The following is an 18,296-nucleotide window of genomic DNA, read 5'->3' on the forward strand; positions in this document are numbered from 1 at the left end:
ATATGGGAAATAAAGGTTAAAATAAAAATGTATCAGAGATGATTTAAGTGACACGTCATTTAAATTAACTGGAGCTTACAATGGCAATCAAATATATTTAGAAGGGTTAAGAATAACTCAACAATATCAATATGTATTAGTGGTGTGTTGATTATAGTGATTTGTTCTTAATTAAAAATGTCAAATTTAAGTTTGAAATATGAAATTTTTTTTGGTTGATAGTGCCACGTGTGTCCATGGTACAAAGGAAAATAAATTTACAATAATATGAACCAATAAAAAAAATGTCAGTCCAAACGAGTTTCACTGCTGGTGAAACTCTTTTGATTTGCAATTTCTGAAGAGGACGGCATTTTTGTGCACAGAGAAAGGGAAATTTTTTGTTGAATTGAAAAATGGAGAGGCGGCAACAGCGCCGACTCCGGTTGGAGAGACATGGCCTCTTGTCCCGCAAGTTTAGCCCAAAGCTCAGAGTTTTCACTTCCAGAAAGTTCTTCAGATCTCTCCTCATTGCTCTCGCCCTCATCGCCATTCTCCCCCCTATTTACTTCCATCTTCGTCTTCGCACATTCCAGAAGGTATATCCTGCTCTTTCTTTCTACAGTTTTGGGTGTGTAAATTTTTTGTTCCCTAACTATTTCAAACATTACATAATTGTGCAGGTGCAATCACAGAAATGCAGTTGGCTACGGAGTATTCCTCTCGTCTGTGCTCATGGTGGTGATTCGTCCAAGGCCTTCCCCAACACTGTAGGAATTCCATTTCCTTTATTAGTGGCAAAATTGTATCCCAACTTTATTATTTGGAATTCTGATTAGTGTATTGTTCGTGTAGATGGCTGCATACCGAATTGCTCTTGATTCTCAGGCTGATTGTATTGAAATTGATGTTTCTCGGTCTTCAGATGGTGTATTGTTTGCCCTCCATGACCGGTATGTGGGCTTAAAACTCAGGGATACCTTTTGTGACAAAACTTTAGTTAATATATGCACTGTGCCATGAGAGGTAAGGGTGGTGCCAAAAAGGTTGATCAATCAAATGTTTTTCCCAAATAAGTATTGCTACTATAAATATTTGTTTTATGTGGAGAAATGTCACGTCATGAAAGCAAATGATTTTTTAGACAAAAGATCTTACCTTATTCAATCCAGAAATTTGCATGAGAAACATCGTTTGAAGTGGTAAAAGAATATGTAAATGTGAAGTAGAGTACAAATACATGCTGGCTAGTTGTCACGACCCAAATTTACAAGTCGTGATGATATCTATGTTTCCAACCAATAGGTAAGCCAATTCAACATATTTTACCAATTTTAACTAACTAATAAGGTAAGAAGGTAAACAACGAGCTAAAATCTCCAACAATAAGTTCTTTATAAATACGACATGCAGAAAGCTAAAATACCACCAAGATTTGGTGTCACAAGTATGAGAGCTTCTAAATATGATACAAGTCTGAAACTAAAATGACATCCAAATATAAGGGATATCCTGTCTGAATACTAAAATAACAGAATAAATAAAAGATAGAGGGAGGTGTGGGCTACAAAACAGCCTAACAACTCACCACAACCCCAAGACACTCTAAGCTTGGACTCAAAAAGCTCCTCGAGATGTGCTCGTACTCGGAATTGGATCTGCACCATAAAAGAGTGCAACAAGTGTAGTATGAGTAAGAAATCACGTGTACCCAGTATAGTAGTGACAAGAGTTTATATAAGAAAATCAGTCCCTTATATAGGTTTCTATTATACTCACCAGTCAAGTTCATCAAATAAGAATAATCAACCTCACATAATATACCACCAATAAACACATGTAATCAACAGGTAATGAGATGCAATGTAATGCGACAATATGAAATGATATGCCTCCGATGCCAAGTACCCTCTCAACTGTGTATACATGATACTTCTCGAAAATACATCGAGAGTTCATGACCCATGGGGGACTCGCGAGGTCGATATACCGACACAAATGATCTCCACGTGTCTGTGCGGACGATCTCAACGCACTATCATAAAATCAAACAATTTTCGCACGGACCGTCTCCACTAATTATAATCTTAACATCTCACCATCCCCAATACATATGCACACTATTGTTTCAATAAAAGGGATGATGATGTATCTCAATCAATCAAATATCAATATTATACATAACCACCTCAACTATTACAAATATATTGGTTTAAATAAGAAATACAATCACACGAAGTATTCAAATCAATAATACATAAGCTAATGCTCATATGCTTTGGCATTCTCGGATTACAATCCGCCTACTATTGCAATAAATTTTCCCTTTCTATGCATGTACCAATGTCCATCACGCCATTGATACTAGATCCCCCATCTTTCGCCCTTACCAATAGTCTATTTTATTTTATTAATCTTTAATTAGAAAAACGTCCTTCAATGAAGTCATAACATACCTTAAATGCTGAACCTGTGTCACGAATCCTCAAGATTTTTCCTTCTCTTTTCGCAAAGCTTCAAAACGTTCCCAATCTACCACTTATGCAATATTCACAAGTAAGCAAGTCATAGATACTCATTTTACCACACACCTAACCTAGGCCAAAAACTCATCAAAATGCTATAATCAAGCTCCTAGTTTTGGTGCCAACTCATATGTCACGCCTTATATTTCCTAAAAATCAAGCCTAAAGTTAAGTCTTAATTTCTCTGAACAATATATTCTAGTGGTATCCATCTAATACAATATACCTAACATTAATTACATGTACCAATATGTTAAAACTAGTACTTAATTTGGTAAATAAATAAAATTTGAACCAATTCCACCAATTAGCAGAACCGACAATGCAATACTACGCGACCCCTCTTTTCAATCCATTCGGTGAAATGGTTAACTACTTAACTCCTAAAATATATCTATGCGCCTAAAGTCCCTTCCCTCAATATGACCCCCAAATCTCTCCCTAAAACTACATTAACTACCGTCATTATAATTTAAATAATAACAAAGTAATAGCAAGTCCCAACCACAGAGAAAAGAGAAACATGATTATCTCGTACTACACTTCAGTTTACTACCATATATAACCCGTCCAATGATAAAATACTTACTACTTCCAATTTATTAACCTCCTAGTCATTGCCTTAATTATTGACAATCCTTAGTTATCAATTAAATTAATAAAGTGCCCCTCCCAAATCAAAAGAAAACGACATGCATTTGCCAACTACGCTTTCAAAACTTCATATCTAACCCATTGACTAAATAATGATACAGTAAACATACATTTATTATTACCCATGTAAAAATCAAGAAAAAATTCCAATTGCTTCTTACCTGCAAATTTTCGTTTGGTCCTTTACGTTTTGTATTCACTGCGCACACAGGTAGTTTCTAACCCTTTTACTTTCTTTTCTAAAATAAATCTACTAACCTATTTTAATTATATAAGTCAAGTGGTAGGAACCTTGCATGTTTAAGAGGCCCGTTAAGTTGGTATTTTCTTATAAAATGGAAGTTGATGTTTTCTACCACATACTAAAATTGAGCTTCACTGCATACATTGTCCTCTACTCGAAATACGTGTTTTCTCTTGATTTTTCCTTTATATTTTGGGCCAAAGCTGGCTATACAACCTAAGATTTGGTTCAACACTTCATATGTTAGAGCCATTTCCTGCAAGAAGATAAGATGAGACATAATTCATGACATACATTTGTAATTTTATGTAACAATTGTTTCACTGTTTTTGTTGTATGGAGCATTGATTTTCACATGTCGCAGGCAGGGATTTGCAACGGATAACTGGGAATAACAATTCTAAAGTTTCATACCTTAGCTCAAAGGAGGTGGGAACTGGTGCTCAATTTTTATTTCCTTAAGTCCGAAGCAAGTAGTAGATTGTTGTTTCTCCATGTCCATGCATTTCAAATATTTGATTTAGTAACACCTCGTAATTTAATAGCTCCATTCCTTTTTTATTTTGCTTCTATCCAACACGCTGACGTACATCCTATTAGAGTTGATGTAGAATGGGATTATCTTTACTTTGTACTTGTAGATTAAAGATCTAGATGCAGTTCATCAGCTTAAGTTGGAGCATCATGATCTAACTGTTCCAACACTTGAAGATGCATTAAAGGTACTCGGAATATCCAAGCTTGAGTAGTGTTCTCTCGATTCAGGCCCCTTTTTTCATTCTCGTCTCAAGAAATAAAAGTCACTATTTTATCTCCCACTAGTGTGTTATATTTGTAGAAGCTATTAGAGATGTTCATGTCGTCCATTGAATTTATTGTTATAACAATGTAATAGCTGCATGAAATTCCTTTTGTTGTTTAATAACTTGGCTTTAATTTCCTTTAGTTGATATCAGGTTCCATCCGACAAGTAATTCTTGATGCAAAAGTTGGTCCAGCGTTGTATGAGAGAGAGTTTGCAAAGGGTCTTCTTTCTGTTGTAAGTTTACTAATCTCATTCTTCCAGATAGTTACCATACTGGCCAAAAAGTTTGCTTGAACATGTATGATATGGTTTCTCTTGTTGGTGGAAACATTAGCCTATGTTACGAAAATAGATCTTGGGCCTAATTCAACCACAAAGGCTAGCTCAAGCGGTGAGGGTTGTCCAAGCCATACAAAGACTCACCCATCTCTTTCACCCTCGATGTAGGACTCGTCATTTTGATACTGTGTTATGATATTGGGGCTAAGTCAACCCCTAAAGCTAGCTTCAGAGATGAGGATTTTCTAAGACATATAAAGACACCACCCTTCCCTTTTTTACCCTTGATGTGGGACTCTTCACAGCCTAGTTGTGAATCCATATAAGATGGGGACTTGCAACCCAGCTGTTAACCCAAAAAGTTCATTTCTACTTCACTTCTTTTTACTTTCTGTTTTCTCTCTTCTCTTTTGAACTTGGTACAAAGATGAAGAAGTTCATTTTTACTTCTTCTGTAGGACCAACTGGTTGATATGTATATGGTCTGTCTTGTTACATTTAACTTGCGAGTAGGAGGAAGTTCATGCTTTTCTATGGATATCGTCCCACTAGAAAGTCAAAAATATTTGGCTAGTCACCATGCATATACATGATCAGCTTACCTGTAATTGGGAGTTTATTTAGATTCTGTCTAGAGAGAACACACAAGCGGAAGTTCAATATCTTGTCTCTCTTAGCCTTTTGGTGCAACATGGAGAATGTATATGACATAGACAACTTTTGAGATTTTTTTCTGTTATTTCTCAGACTGGAGTAGATAGGAGCTGAGTTCTTTCGGAAAGTTCCTGGAATATATAAACTGAAAAACTTATGAGGATCCTGATTTACCCATTCCACAATCTTTTTCCTACTTCATTCATATAAACTGCTCAGTTACTTTTCAGAAAGGGTTAATTAGCATTCTTACTTTTGAAGACTGTTAATTGATTACATGTGGTTCTAAAAAAGACAGTTAGTACATGCTTAAACTGTTGTTATTGGTACAATTATAGGATGGTGTATGCCACCGACTGTGTTGTCTAGAATTTCAACTTAATAACAAAATAACATACCCAGTCTAATCGCACAGGTGGGGTCTTGGAAGGTTTGTGTATACGCAGACCTTAAGGTAGAGATGTTGGATCTGATAGACCGTAGACTCAAGTTAAAGTAGTTTGAAAAAAGAAAACAACATGAATGAAGAAGTCAAGAAAACAAGCTAAACAAAGCATGAAAATCATACTAAAACAGAACAATCACCACCACAAAATAATACGATAATTGAAGTGCTAGAGACAATATGTGGTAATAGAGATGAATAACAAGATTCTCCTAGAGTAGTACTAATGAAAGACTAAGCGAGACAACTTTCGATTACCTAAGAAACCCTTTAAGCTAATCCGTGTCCTCCATAATCTTCTATCTAGGTCATGTCCTATTAAACTGGAGTTGTATCATGTCTTTTCTATTAATCTCTCCCCAATACTTCTTCGATCCACATCTATCTTTCCTATCCATAGCCAACTCTCACACCTCTGCACCGGTGTATCCTTGTATTTCCTCCTTACATGCTTGAACCATCTAAGTTTCGCTTCTCGCATCTTATCCTCCACGAGGTCACTCTTACCTTATTCTATATATCTTTATTTCTAATCTTTATCTCTCTTAGTGTGCTAACACATCCAGCTCAACATCTTCATTTCTATAACTTTCAACTTTGATGTTCATTTCTATAACTTTCTACTTTTGAGTGTGGGAGTTCTTGACTGGCCAACATCCTGCTCCATACGACATAGCTTATCCAACCATTACTATGTGGAACTGCCTTCATTTTTTGGTGGCATCTTCTTATCACATAAGACTCTGGATGCGAGCCTCTGTACTATCCACCCTGCACTAATACGATGTGTGATATCCTTGTCGATTTTCCAATTACTTTGGATAATTGACCCAAGATACTTGAAACATCCTTTCTTATGGATGACTTGTGAACTTAGCCTCACCTCCACAATGTTCTCATGTGTTACTTCATTGAATTTGCACTTCAAATATTATATCTTGGTCTTGCTCAACTTGAACCCTTTAGACTACAAGATTTGTCGTCAAGCCTCAAGCTTAGTATTAACTTCGTTGTGAGTCTCGTCGATCAGATGTTTGTCATCTGCAAATAATGTACACCATGGCACCTCACCTTGGATACGCCGAGTCAATTCATCGTCACTAAGGCAAATAAAAATGGGCTAAGAGTTTATTGCAACCTTATCACAATTGGGAAGTTTTTTGAGTCCCACCCATTGTCCTTAACTGGCTCTTGACCCCATCGTAGATGTCCTTAATCACTCTAGTATATGTCATAGGAACTCCTTTAGCCTCCAGGCGCTTCCATAAAACCTTTTTGTAAGTTTGTCTTATGCTTTTTTTAGGTCAATGAACACCATGTGAAGGTCCCTCTTCCTCTCCTTACACTACTGCACTAGTCTCCTAACTAGATGAATGGCTTTTGTAGTTTAACACCTCGACATAAAACTATACAGGTCTTCAGAACTAGGCACGCGCCCCTTCACCTTCATCTCCACCACCCTCTCCCAAACCCTCATAGTGTGGCCGAGTTGTTTGATACTCCTACAATTGATGCAATTTTAAATGTTCCCTTGTTCTTATAGAATGGGATCATTGTACTCCACCTCCATTCTTTTGGTACTTTTGATGTCCTAGAAATGATATTAAACAACTTAGTCAACCATTCCATACCTTTCCTGTTTGCACTTTCCAAAAACTCCATAGTAATCTCATATGATCCGATTACTCTCCCCCCTCCGCATCCTATTAATAACACCCTTAACCTTTTCAACCTGTATACACCTACAATACCCAAAATCGCAACACCTCTCGAAATGTTTCAAATCTCCCAACACAAGTCTCTACACTCCCCCGCCTTGACTAGCCTATACAACTTCTTATCTTCGTCCTTTGTCCTGAAGCTCAACATTCAAAAATTGGAGTTGTTTGTCATTGAAATTGCAACTTTGCCTCCTTCCTCATCATTCTATACCTTTCCCTATTCATTCACTTCTTCTTCTCATCCTTACTCTTTACCAACTTCACATAAGCCGATTCTTTTGCTTTTAGTTTCCCATCCTTATTCTACCACTAATCCCCTTGATGCCTACCAAAGTTACCTTGGGAGACTCTAAAAACCTCTTTAGTTGTTATCCAAATGCAACTACCAATCCTATCCCACATACCATTCACATTCCCAGTCCTCCCCCATCGCCAACAACTTCTTCCCCTTCTCCTAGCAATTGGCCATTGTCAAGCTACCTTATTTGGTACCTGACTGTTCTTTCACGACCTTGCTCTTCTTCGTCCTCTTGATCTCCAAATCCATCTCCTATAACTTGTGTTGAATTATGAGGTTCTTACTCAAGATAACCTTGCAGTCTTTACAAAGACCACTATGAAAAGTTACCAAAATGCTCCTCCTTCGTTAAAATCGATTTGGCTACCACTAACCCAAAAGGTTTTGCAAAACTCAAATTGCAACTCCTACTGCATTCCTATCCCTGAAACTAAAACCTCCCTACACATTGTCGTAACTCCTAGGGTTGACCCGATGTCTATGTTAAAATCTCCTCTTTCGAAAAGTTTCCCGATGTGCGGCATATCCCTGATCATCTCGTTCAAAATCCTCCAATAAGCACTTCTTGTCCTCCTTGTTCAAGCCCGCTTGCGGTGTGTAATTGTTAATAATGTTCCAAGTGAATCCTCAAATGACTAACTTAATCTCCATTATCCTGTTGTTCCTCCTAATCTCTACCATTTGCGACGAACTGAACTGCCATCATCCGTTGTTGACCCTCCTAACCTCTACCACTTGCTTCCTCAACTCCCCAACTAGCTCCCTGTCTACCAGAATGCCTACTCCATTTCTATTCCTTGCACTTCCTCAGTACCACAACTCATACGCATTCACATCCCGAGCCTTAATTCCTACCCATGTGGTTTCCTGGAGCAAGCTATATTAATCCTCCTCTTCATGAGAATCTTCACTATTTCTATGGACTTTTATGTTAACGACCCTATGTTCCAAGCTGCTACTATTAGCCTCGAAGCTCCTGTAACTCACTTACCACCCCTGACCTTGCAACTTAAATGTAATGTTTTATTTTTATGTTACTAAGGTTTGTGTTTGTGGTCTCACTCTCTTATCAAACATTTTTACAGGTTGACAATACAGGCTGTAGGAATTGCCTTGTATGGGCTAAAAGTGACAGTTTTTCAAGAGATGTAATGAAACTGTCATCAGATGTTATGGTAATATCCAATTTTCTTCTTATGTTTTGAAGTAAACGACTTCTCAGTTCCTTGCATGTCAACCATTATAGAAGTGGCTTTGGCAATACATAATATTGGTCTGTGGTGATGTTATTCCTTGTTCTACAAATATAGGAAACTGTGTCTAAAATCTCATCTTCTGACCTTATTTTACTAAATTTTGCTTTAACCTGTGAAAGAATTATGAGTTAGCTCAATTCAGCCGTACTTGCACCCTGAGTGTGTTGGGACATTTTTGCAATCCAAGGAACAAGTTTAATGAGTTTCTAAAGAATCTTTTGAGTGTGCGCTAAATGTCACACCCCTATTTTTCCGAAATGAAGGTTTTGAAAAAAAAGGTTCTTCCAATTAAAGCGACTATTTTTGAAAAAGGATTATTTTATTTCAGAGTCACCACTTGAAATTATGTTTTAGTGTTCAAATCACCTTATTTAAACCCATATTCTAAAGAAAATTGACTTTGTTTATATTGGTCCTAGAACTAAGAGATTAGGTAAGGAATTTGATCGAGAGGAAGATGTAGGCACCCTCGAGTCCCGTTATTTTAACACGGTTGTTTTATTGACTTTTATGACTTGATATAATTTTGGTTACAATATATTTATTAGCTTAATATAAAAAAAGTTATTTACCCTTCTTTTCTAATAAAAAAATTGTTTTATTTAATTTACATGTGGCGTATTGGTAACAATGTTTTCCAACCTTGCCACAAATTTTTTATTTGTTTGTATCTTGCATCTTTAACACATTTACGAAACATTTTCATTGTTTCAAACTTAAACAAATATTTAGTTTTAGGGTCATTATGTAAATTTGACATAATTTAACTTATTCAATTTATTTTATGCTATTTTTTCTATTAAAAAAAACTCTCTTTTCATTTTTTTTAAACAATGGAACTCGAGTTACAAAAATATATGACATAAAGGTTTAGAACTTTAGAACTTAGATTAAACCAATAAAAGAAAATAAAATATATATTCAAGCCCATCAAAGCAACTAAATGAACTTAATATCATGAATATTTAACAAAGTACTCGAATTTATTAAAATCACAAGCGAAATCATAATTTAGCCAAAAGAAAAGGATTAGACGAGATATGATATTAAATTTTTGGTTGTTGTCATGTGAGATAGTCTTCATTTACATTATAAAAAAATATAAATATAATTACAATTTTTATCCAGATTTAAGCAATTACTAAAAAATCCAAGTTTTGGCATGTTTTTATCATTTAATTTTTTGCAAGACACTCATAACATAATACAATTTTTGTTCACAACCTAATAAATTCCTAGTAGAATAATAAATTATTGTAGACATACTGAAACTATTTTTTTTATAAGTGGAAACATTTCTCCAAACTTAATTGCTTCGATGAAGGACTTTCCTATTGCGGCAAGCAAGTAATGGAAGTAGTCGGGCTCCTGAAGGAAAACATCAATCAATTCACAATCTTTTGTTGACAGTTTGAATCTAGATGCCTGCTCTCTCCATTTTCTGGCATTTCCCTAAAGCTTTCAGTTAATTTTTTCTTCATATTAGCGAGAGAATTGCGCTTCAGAACAATGCCAATATTATATTGAAATTGCTGGACAAATCCTGAATCATGTCGTCCAAGACATGCTAATGAGAAATATCTTGATCGATGAATCATTCTGAGGCCACCCTTATCGGTCTTTCTCCAAAACAATCCTTAAGGAATTCTTCTTTTCCTCCTGCTCCCCTTAGTTGATTGCAAAATCTCTTCAGTTGGGTCACCAAGACCGCTATACTTGTTGAACTTTGGTGTTTTGAACCCAATAGGTATGTGGATATGCATAAGTCCTTAAGCGAGACACTCTTGTGCCCTCCAAGTCCTTATATTTTGCTCCAGACTCATCTTTTTAGCAATTTCTTCACGTTCTCGTTCTTAGTAATTTCCTCAACCCCGACAGGGGAACTGTACTATGTGGTGGTAAGAGTCAAGAATTTTAAGAGTCAACTTAGAGGCATAACTTTAGTCATGTTGATCTTTGCATGAAGGATCATTGTTGGGTTTTGATACCAATGTTGGCTGTGGGATTGTATTAGTTTGTGTAGCGTGCATGAAAAGTGGATTATCAATCATGGAGGATTCAAGGGGCATACCGCAGAAGTTCCCGTAGTTCTAGATGTGTTATCATACGGGCAAAATCTAGGTGGATAAATTGGGTCACTTGCCGAGACTTAGATAGGAAATGACATATTTGCATTCAGATATTCACAAATTGAAGATGAATGAGCTTGTCCATTCATCCAAGAGTAGTACATTTCAACCATTTGTTGTCTCAACATCCTTACTTCTTCTACTAATGCTGATTCTTGTGAAACCATCACATTTTGGACTTTTGCATTATTCGACTTCATTCTATCTTTTGCCGGTCATTTTTGTTTTCTCTTTTGACCTTGCGCAGTATGGATAGATGTCAGCTTAAACACAAATCAACCACCTTTGAACTCTCTTTATAAACAAAATAAACGTGTTAGGGTTAAGTGCTTCGCAAATATTAATCACACGTATGTCATACACCTAAGTTATTTCCATTTCTATAATGAGTTTCAGAAGACTTTTATGTTTCATCCCGTCTTTAGATGAATTTATTTTAACGACTCTCTTATGTCTTCTAGTCGCATAATTTACTTGTTTGGGTATCTTGAAAGTATTTCGATCGAACCCGTTGAGGGGTTGCCTATGTATCATGTTGAACATGAATTAGATCATTATGTAGTTAATGGAGGGAAAATGTTAAAAGACAACATTTATTTAATTAGAAGAAAACATCATTCAAATCCAAAGGATTTTTAAAACAAATAACCAAAATGAAAACATTAAAGTACGTAAAATTGCAAGAGGCTCGATGAAATGGAAATGAAAGAAATAACAATTATTAAAAGAGGCCCTCTTTAGGTGTTATGGATTATCAATTTCCTCTTAGACTTGAATAGACTTTGAACAAGGCTTTCGGTAGATGTGGGGCTAGTGCACGCGCATGTTGACCCAGACTTTCATCACTCTGATGGAGATAACCACCATAGGCATCAGTTAAGTTCTTTGTGAGTTGGAGCTCTTGTCCTTTGGCTTCCTCCATATTCTCATGACAATTTTGCAACCAATCTTGAGTAGATCGATCGTGTGGTTCAAATTCTCTTTTTGTTTCGAAAGCTCTTCGATTTGGTCATGAAGCTCGTCTCACTCTCCCATCCATTGGTTTCTTTCGGTTGCAACTTCTGCTTGATATAATGTGAAACGCTTTGCTATATCCCTTTCTCATTCCATCAAAACGTTTAATTGATTCTCCAACCAAGATTGTGTGTACATTCATATGGTCTTCTCTTCTTTAAACTCATCCTCTTGTCGCTCCATAACGCTTGTGACAATGACCAAATCCTCATGTAATGTTTGAATGGTGGAACAATGTTCTCTCAACACGTTGCTAAATCATCCTTATTGTTGCTTCAGATCATGCATCATATTGGGCCAACTCTTCTCCAACATTCTCAAGGTCATTAGTCAAGACATCTAGAGTAGCCTTGTAATTTCCTTCAACCTCGAGTCGAGCTTGTTTGATACTAACCTCGACTTCTGCCTCTCGATCTATGGCTCCCTTCCTCGACCTTTCTGGCATAACCGTAAGTGGGGTTGATCATGAAACCATCCTAAGTATAACTGATCCACCTCACCGTTGTTGCGATCTTCCACCCAGTCAGAGGGACTTGAGAGTATACATGAGTTTCGCAACATCCTTCTGGAAAGTTCAGAAATACTTAAGATTTTGGGTAGGATGTATACTCTCATTGTCCCTCTTGACGGAGGTGGAGGATCGCAACAAGGATGAGGGTGGACCACCCATACTTGGGATGGTTTCATGATCAACCCCCACTTAAGGTTCTACCAGATAGGTCGGGAAAAAAGGAGTCATAGATCAAGAGGTAGAAGTCGAGATTCGAATCAACCAAGCTCGACTCAAGGTTGAAGGAAATTACAAGGCTACTCTAGATGTCCTGACTAATGACTTTGAGAATGTTAGAGAAGAGTTGACCCAATATGATGCATGATTTGAAGCTAGAGTAAGGATGGTTCAGCAACGAGTTAAGCGAGAACATCGTTCCACCATTCAAACATTACATGAGGATTTAAGCATTGTCATAGACGTTATGGAGTGAAAAGAGGATAAGTTTTAAAAAGATAAGACCATATTAATGTACACATTCTAGGTTGCAAAATCAATTAAAAGTTCGATGGAACGAGAAAGGGACATAGCGAAGCATTTCACATTATATCAAACAGAAGTTGCGACCGAAAGAAACCAATAGATGGGAGAGCGAGACGAGCTTCATGACCAAATCAAAGAGCTTCAAGCTCAATAAGAGAATATGGACCACACGGTCGATACTACTTAAGATTGGTTGCGAAAATGTTATATGAATATGGAGGAAGCCAAAGGACGAGAGCTCCAACTCATAGAGAACTTAATTAATGTCTGTGGTGGTTATCTCCATCGGAGTGATGAGAGCATGGATTGACATGCGTGTGTACTAGTCCCACATCTGTCGAAAGCCTTGTTCAAAGTCAATTCGAGCCTAGGAGAAATTGATGATCCAAATCTCCTAGAGGGCCTCTTCTTATTATTGTTATTCTTTTATTTCCATTCCGTCGAGTTTGTTGCAATTTTAAGTACTTTTATTATCATTTTGGTTATTTGTTTTAAGAATACTTTGGATTTGAATGATGTTTTCTTTTCTAATTACATAAATGTTGTGCTCAAATACTTCCCCTCCATGAACTACGTAATGATCTGATTCATGTTCAACATGAATACGTTGGCAGCCTCAACGGGTTCGATCGAAATACTTTCAAGATACCTAAATGAGTAAGTTATGCGATTAAAAAACATAACAGAGTCGTTAAAATAAATTTATCTAAAGTCGGGATGAAACATAAAAGCCTTTTGAAACTCATATGGAAATAATTTAGGTGCATAACATATGTGATTAATATTTACTAAGCGTTAAACCCTTACACGTTTATATTTGTTTATAATGAGAGTTTAAAGGTGGTTGGTTTGTGATTAAGCTGACATCTCGTCCATACTACACATGGTCAATAGCGAAAATGATCCACGATGACGGAATAAAGTCAGACAATGAGGTAGTCGAAAATTAGATGGTTTCACAAGAATCAGTAGAAGTAAGGAAGATGATACAACAAATGACTAAAACGTATGATGGATGGACAAGTTTCTCCATCTTCAATTCGTGAATGCAAATATGTCATTTCCTAACCAAATGACCTAGTTTATCCACTTGGATTTGGCCGATTTGTTCACACGTTCAACAACTGGAACTTTCGCGATACGGCTATTGAATTCGTCCATGATGAATAATCCACTTTCATGCATAATACACATACTAATACAATTCCCAGCCAGCACTGGTACCAAAACCCAACGATGATGCTCCATCCAAAGATCAACATGACCAAGGTTATGCCTTTAGACTCTTATAATTCCTTACTCTACCACCACACTAATCAATTTAGTTCTCTGTCGAGGTTGAGAAAACGAGTAACATGAAGAAATTGCTAAAAAGAAGAGTCTGGAGCAAAATATAAGGACTAAGAGGGCACAAGAGTGTCTCATTGAAGGATTTATGCATGTTCACCTACCTATTGTATTCAAAACACCAAAGTTTGGCTAGTATAGCGGTCATGGTAGGCCAGTAGTTCATAAGAAGGGATCTTGTAATCAACTAAGGGGAGCGGGAGGAAAAGAAAACTCCTCATGGTTACGTTGGAGAAAGTTTGATAGGGGTGGCCTCAAAATGGTTCATCGATCAAGATATTTCTCATTGGCATGTTTGGGACAACATGTCTCAAGATTTTGTGTAACAATTTCAATTTATTATTAACATTGTTCTGTATCACAACTCCTTCGCTAATATGAAGAGAAAAAATCAACAAAAAGTTTTAGGGAATATGCCATAGAATAAAGAGAGCACCGCTAGAGTCAAATCGCCAATGAAAGATCATGAATTGATTGATGTTTTCCTCCAGATTCAAGAGTCCAACTACTTTTATTACTTGCTTGTCGCAATGGGAAAGCCCTTCACTGAAGTAATTAGGTTTGGAGAAATGTTTCAATCTCACTGATTTGTCTTTCTTATTTTCTTGTATTAATTTATCACCCGCTTATTAAAAAAAACTTGTTTTACTATGTCTATAATAATTTGTTATTTTTCGTAAGAATTGATAAGGCTGTGAATAAAAAAATGTATCGTCTTACGAGTGTCTTGCAAAGAAATTAAATGATAAACATTCTCAAAAAAGAAAATTAAATGATAAAGAAAAACTTGAATTTTTTAGTGATTGGTTATATCTTGATAAAAAAAATTGTAATTATTTTTTTATTTTTTGATATTGGACAACTAAAGATTTAATATCATGTACTTGTTTAATCCTTTGTTTTTGGATCAGTTACGATTTCACTTGCGATTTTAATAAATTTGAGTACCTTGTTAGATATTCATGATATTAACTTCATTTTTTTTATTGGTTTTATCTAAGTTTTAAATCTTTAAGGTCACATATTTTGTAACTCTCAAGTTCCATTTTTGAAAAAAATGATAAGAAAGTTTTTTATAAGAATAAATAGCATAAAATAAATTAATAAGTTTAATTGTGTCGAATTGAACAAGAGATGAATAAATGACCTAAAACTAAATATTTGTTTTAAGTTGGAAAAATGAAAATGCTTCATAATGTGTTAAAGATTCAAGATACAAACAATTTTGGCAAGGTTGGAAACGGCTGCTACCAATACACCACATGTAAATTAAATAAGACAGTTTTTAATGAGTTCAAATTATCTTAAGTCAATGAAGCAACCGTGTTAAAACCACGGGACTCGAGGCACCCCTCGGTTAACAGAATTCCTTACCAGGACTCTTAGTTCGCAGCCTAAAAAAAATTAGTCAATTTCCTTTTGAATATGGGTTCAAAAGGTGATTTGGAACACCAAAACCCAATTTCTAGTGACGACTCTGTAAAATGAATAATTCTTTTCAAAATATAACTTTAATTGGAAAAACTCTGGGGTTTTTTAAAACTAATCAATTTGGAAAAAATAGAGGGGCTATGTTTGTTCTCTGTCTATCTTAATATAAATCAGAAATTGTTTTGCGCGGCGTCTATTGCTATTTCTCAAAATAGTACTCTCTGCAAATTAGGTGTCTTATGTGGTTTGGAAATGACTATTAAGAAACAAATTGGATGTAATATCCTAGTTGAATGAAGTGGGGGTGGGAGGTTGGGTTTTCAAAAGTTAGGTAAAGTTGATTTTTCGAAAACATCGAGTACTTTTAAAATGGAAGTGGAACCCTGGTGTCTTTTGGATAATTGTATGAAGAAAAGTATTGTCAATGACAGGAAAAGCCTCCATGAAGGTGGAGTTGATTTTGGCTGACCTAAAGCTTAAAATAAAACAGTGGTTTGATTAGCTGATACTAAATTTGGTGTAGGTTTACAAACTCTTGTTGCATTATAAACTTGCAGACTGAAGTGTTATTCTATATATTCTGTTCTAGATAAGTTGGAACTGATTGTAGCTTGTTTTATGTGAGTAAGTGCGGTAATTCTGCAGGTAGGTTACATTGTCATGATAGACCCTTCAACAGGAACTAGAATGAAGCTATTAAGAATGAGAGGTGCTGCAGTTGTTGGTGTTTACCATCCTTTAATCGACGAGAATCTCATGAAAATTCTCCAGGGGTATGAACTTAATCAGTTACATGGTACATAGATGCATCATAACAGCACTTACTGTTGGTACACAAATGCAGTTATCTAACCTTTATGATTTATGCTTTTCTTAATTGCAACAGGAGGAATAAAAAGGTTTATGCATGGACTGTTGATGATGAGGACTCCATGAAGAAAATGTTATTTGAGCGGGTGGATGCTATTGTTACAAGCAGTCCTTCTTTACTTCAACGCCTTATGCAAGACGTGAGGACACAATGCCTCGCGGAAGGTTTTTCTTTGTCCCCTTGAGGACAAGTTATATCAATCAAAAAATAGATCAACTGAAGAATTTTGGGCTCTGCAAGTGGAATGGGAAAAGTAAAGCAAGGATTGCAAGCGAGAAGAGGCCTCAGTTTTACATATACAATAAATCATTTGACTAAATAGTTGGTATTAGAAGACATATAAAGGACATAGGATAACAACACCCATCAGCTAACGAATACAACATTAAGTGTTCCTTTCTCGTGTTATCATCTTTACATGTTGAAGTAGCGGCCACATTTGACTACTACATATGGATCGATGCTGAAATATATTGCAGGAGTGAAGCTTCAGGAGAGATAGCTGATAGATATTGTTAAATTGGCTTCGTGAAATGTTAATTTTAGACTGTTCGCAGGCAGCAATTTGAAGTTCACTAATGAAAAAAGTTGGCGTTAGTATACTTTCCTGACAGACTGGGCCTTAGATCAGCCAGTGTTATTACTGTAAAGGAGATTATTGTTGTACTATCAGCCAGTGTTTAAGCAAATTATGCCAATTCTTGGTAAGCTATGCACTTGATTTCTAGTTCATTTTTTTTTATCAGAATTATTATGAAGGATACTTTTTTATCTATCTGTCTCTCTTATTCCTAAATTAGCATATGAACAGCTTCTCTGGAGAAGATTTAACTCATATACTAAAATGGCAGTGCTATTAGAGTGTTTTATTTATCCTATTAATAGCAGGTTACTTGTCTTATTGGTCTTATCTTTCATATTACTTATCTCACTAACTATGAATAACTACTTTTTTCAATTGAAGACTCTTTTAACATATAGAACTTCAAGTCTTCGAGAAAATAGACTTTGGGCTTGTTTGGATGGGTTTATAAAAAGTAATTTTTGAGTCATATAGAGGGTATACTACTTTTGGCCTTCTGATTTATTATTTAAACTTTTCTTTTTTCTGCAAAGGACTTTTTAACCTTTTCAAAACTAAAAAAGTGCTTAAAAGTCAAAAACATCTAAAAATAAGCTTAATCTAAACGGGCACTTACACTGTGAAACATAATATTGGTTTCAAAAGGATAGATTTAGATTGTGGTCCTGCGAATTATAGTGCAGAGACAAATGTGGTAGTTGCATGGTAGATTATTGGTAACTGTTAGTGGTTGAGTAGCCTACGACGGAGGCTGCCAACGGCCATAGCAGCCATGCACACTGGAGAATGTAATTAAAGTTAGGGTTTTGGTGCGGCTTTGGTAAATAACAACTCTATTATTATTACAAACTTTCAAATACACATAATTTTACGAAGATTCATTGATCCAGTAACTGAACAATTGTAACATTAGCTTCTTTTTTTTTTAATATAATACTCCCACATGATACATTCTCTTCGTGTCAAGCATGGCCTTCTTTTGTATATCAAGTTTCAAATTTTAGAAAAAATAAAATGAAAAATAAAAC

The 18,296-nt window shown here is 35.8% G+C and overlaps 1 protein-coding gene across 2 annotated transcripts; it reads left to right on the forward strand.

Annotated features, from left to right (window-relative positions):
- Window positions 1-274: 274 nt before the first annotated feature.
- On the forward strand, window positions 275-17,460 carry LOC101255556 (glycerophosphoryl diester phosphodiesterase family protein). Of its 2 annotated transcripts, none has more exons than XM_010314792.4 (9): window positions 275-578; window positions 663-749; window positions 835-932; window positions 3,767-3,831; window positions 4,044-4,124; window positions 4,349-4,441; window positions 8,690-8,779; window positions 16,460-16,587; window positions 16,701-17,460. In XM_010314792.4, the coding sequence occupies exons 1-9, from the start codon at window positions 436-438 to the stop codon at window positions 16,867-16,869; spliced, it is 954 nt and encodes a 317-aa protein (XP_010313094.2). In that variant the 5' UTR covers window positions 275-435; the 3' UTR covers window positions 16,870-17,460.
- Window positions 17,461-18,296: the final 836 nt, after the last annotated feature.

This window comes from Solanum lycopersicum, chromosome 11 (assembly GCF_036512215.1).
Source record: "Solanum lycopersicum chromosome 11, SLM_r2.1".
Classification (NCBI taxonomy): Eukaryota; Viridiplantae; Streptophyta; class Magnoliopsida; order Solanales; family Solanaceae; genus Solanum; species Solanum lycopersicum.

Coding starts and splice junctions, on each gene's coding strand:
- LOC101255556 (XM_010314792.4), top strand. CDS start 436: ATGGCCTCTTGTCCCGCAAGTTTAGCCCAAAGCTCAGAGTTTTCACTT. Junction 4,125..4,348: donor CACTTGAAGATGCATTAAAG/GTACTCGGAATA, acceptor AATTTCCTTTAG/TTGATATCAGGTTCCATCCG. Junction 4,442..8,689: donor CAAAGGGTCTTCTTTCTGTT/GTAAGTTTACTA, acceptor ACATTTTTACAG/GTTGACAATACAGGCTGTAG.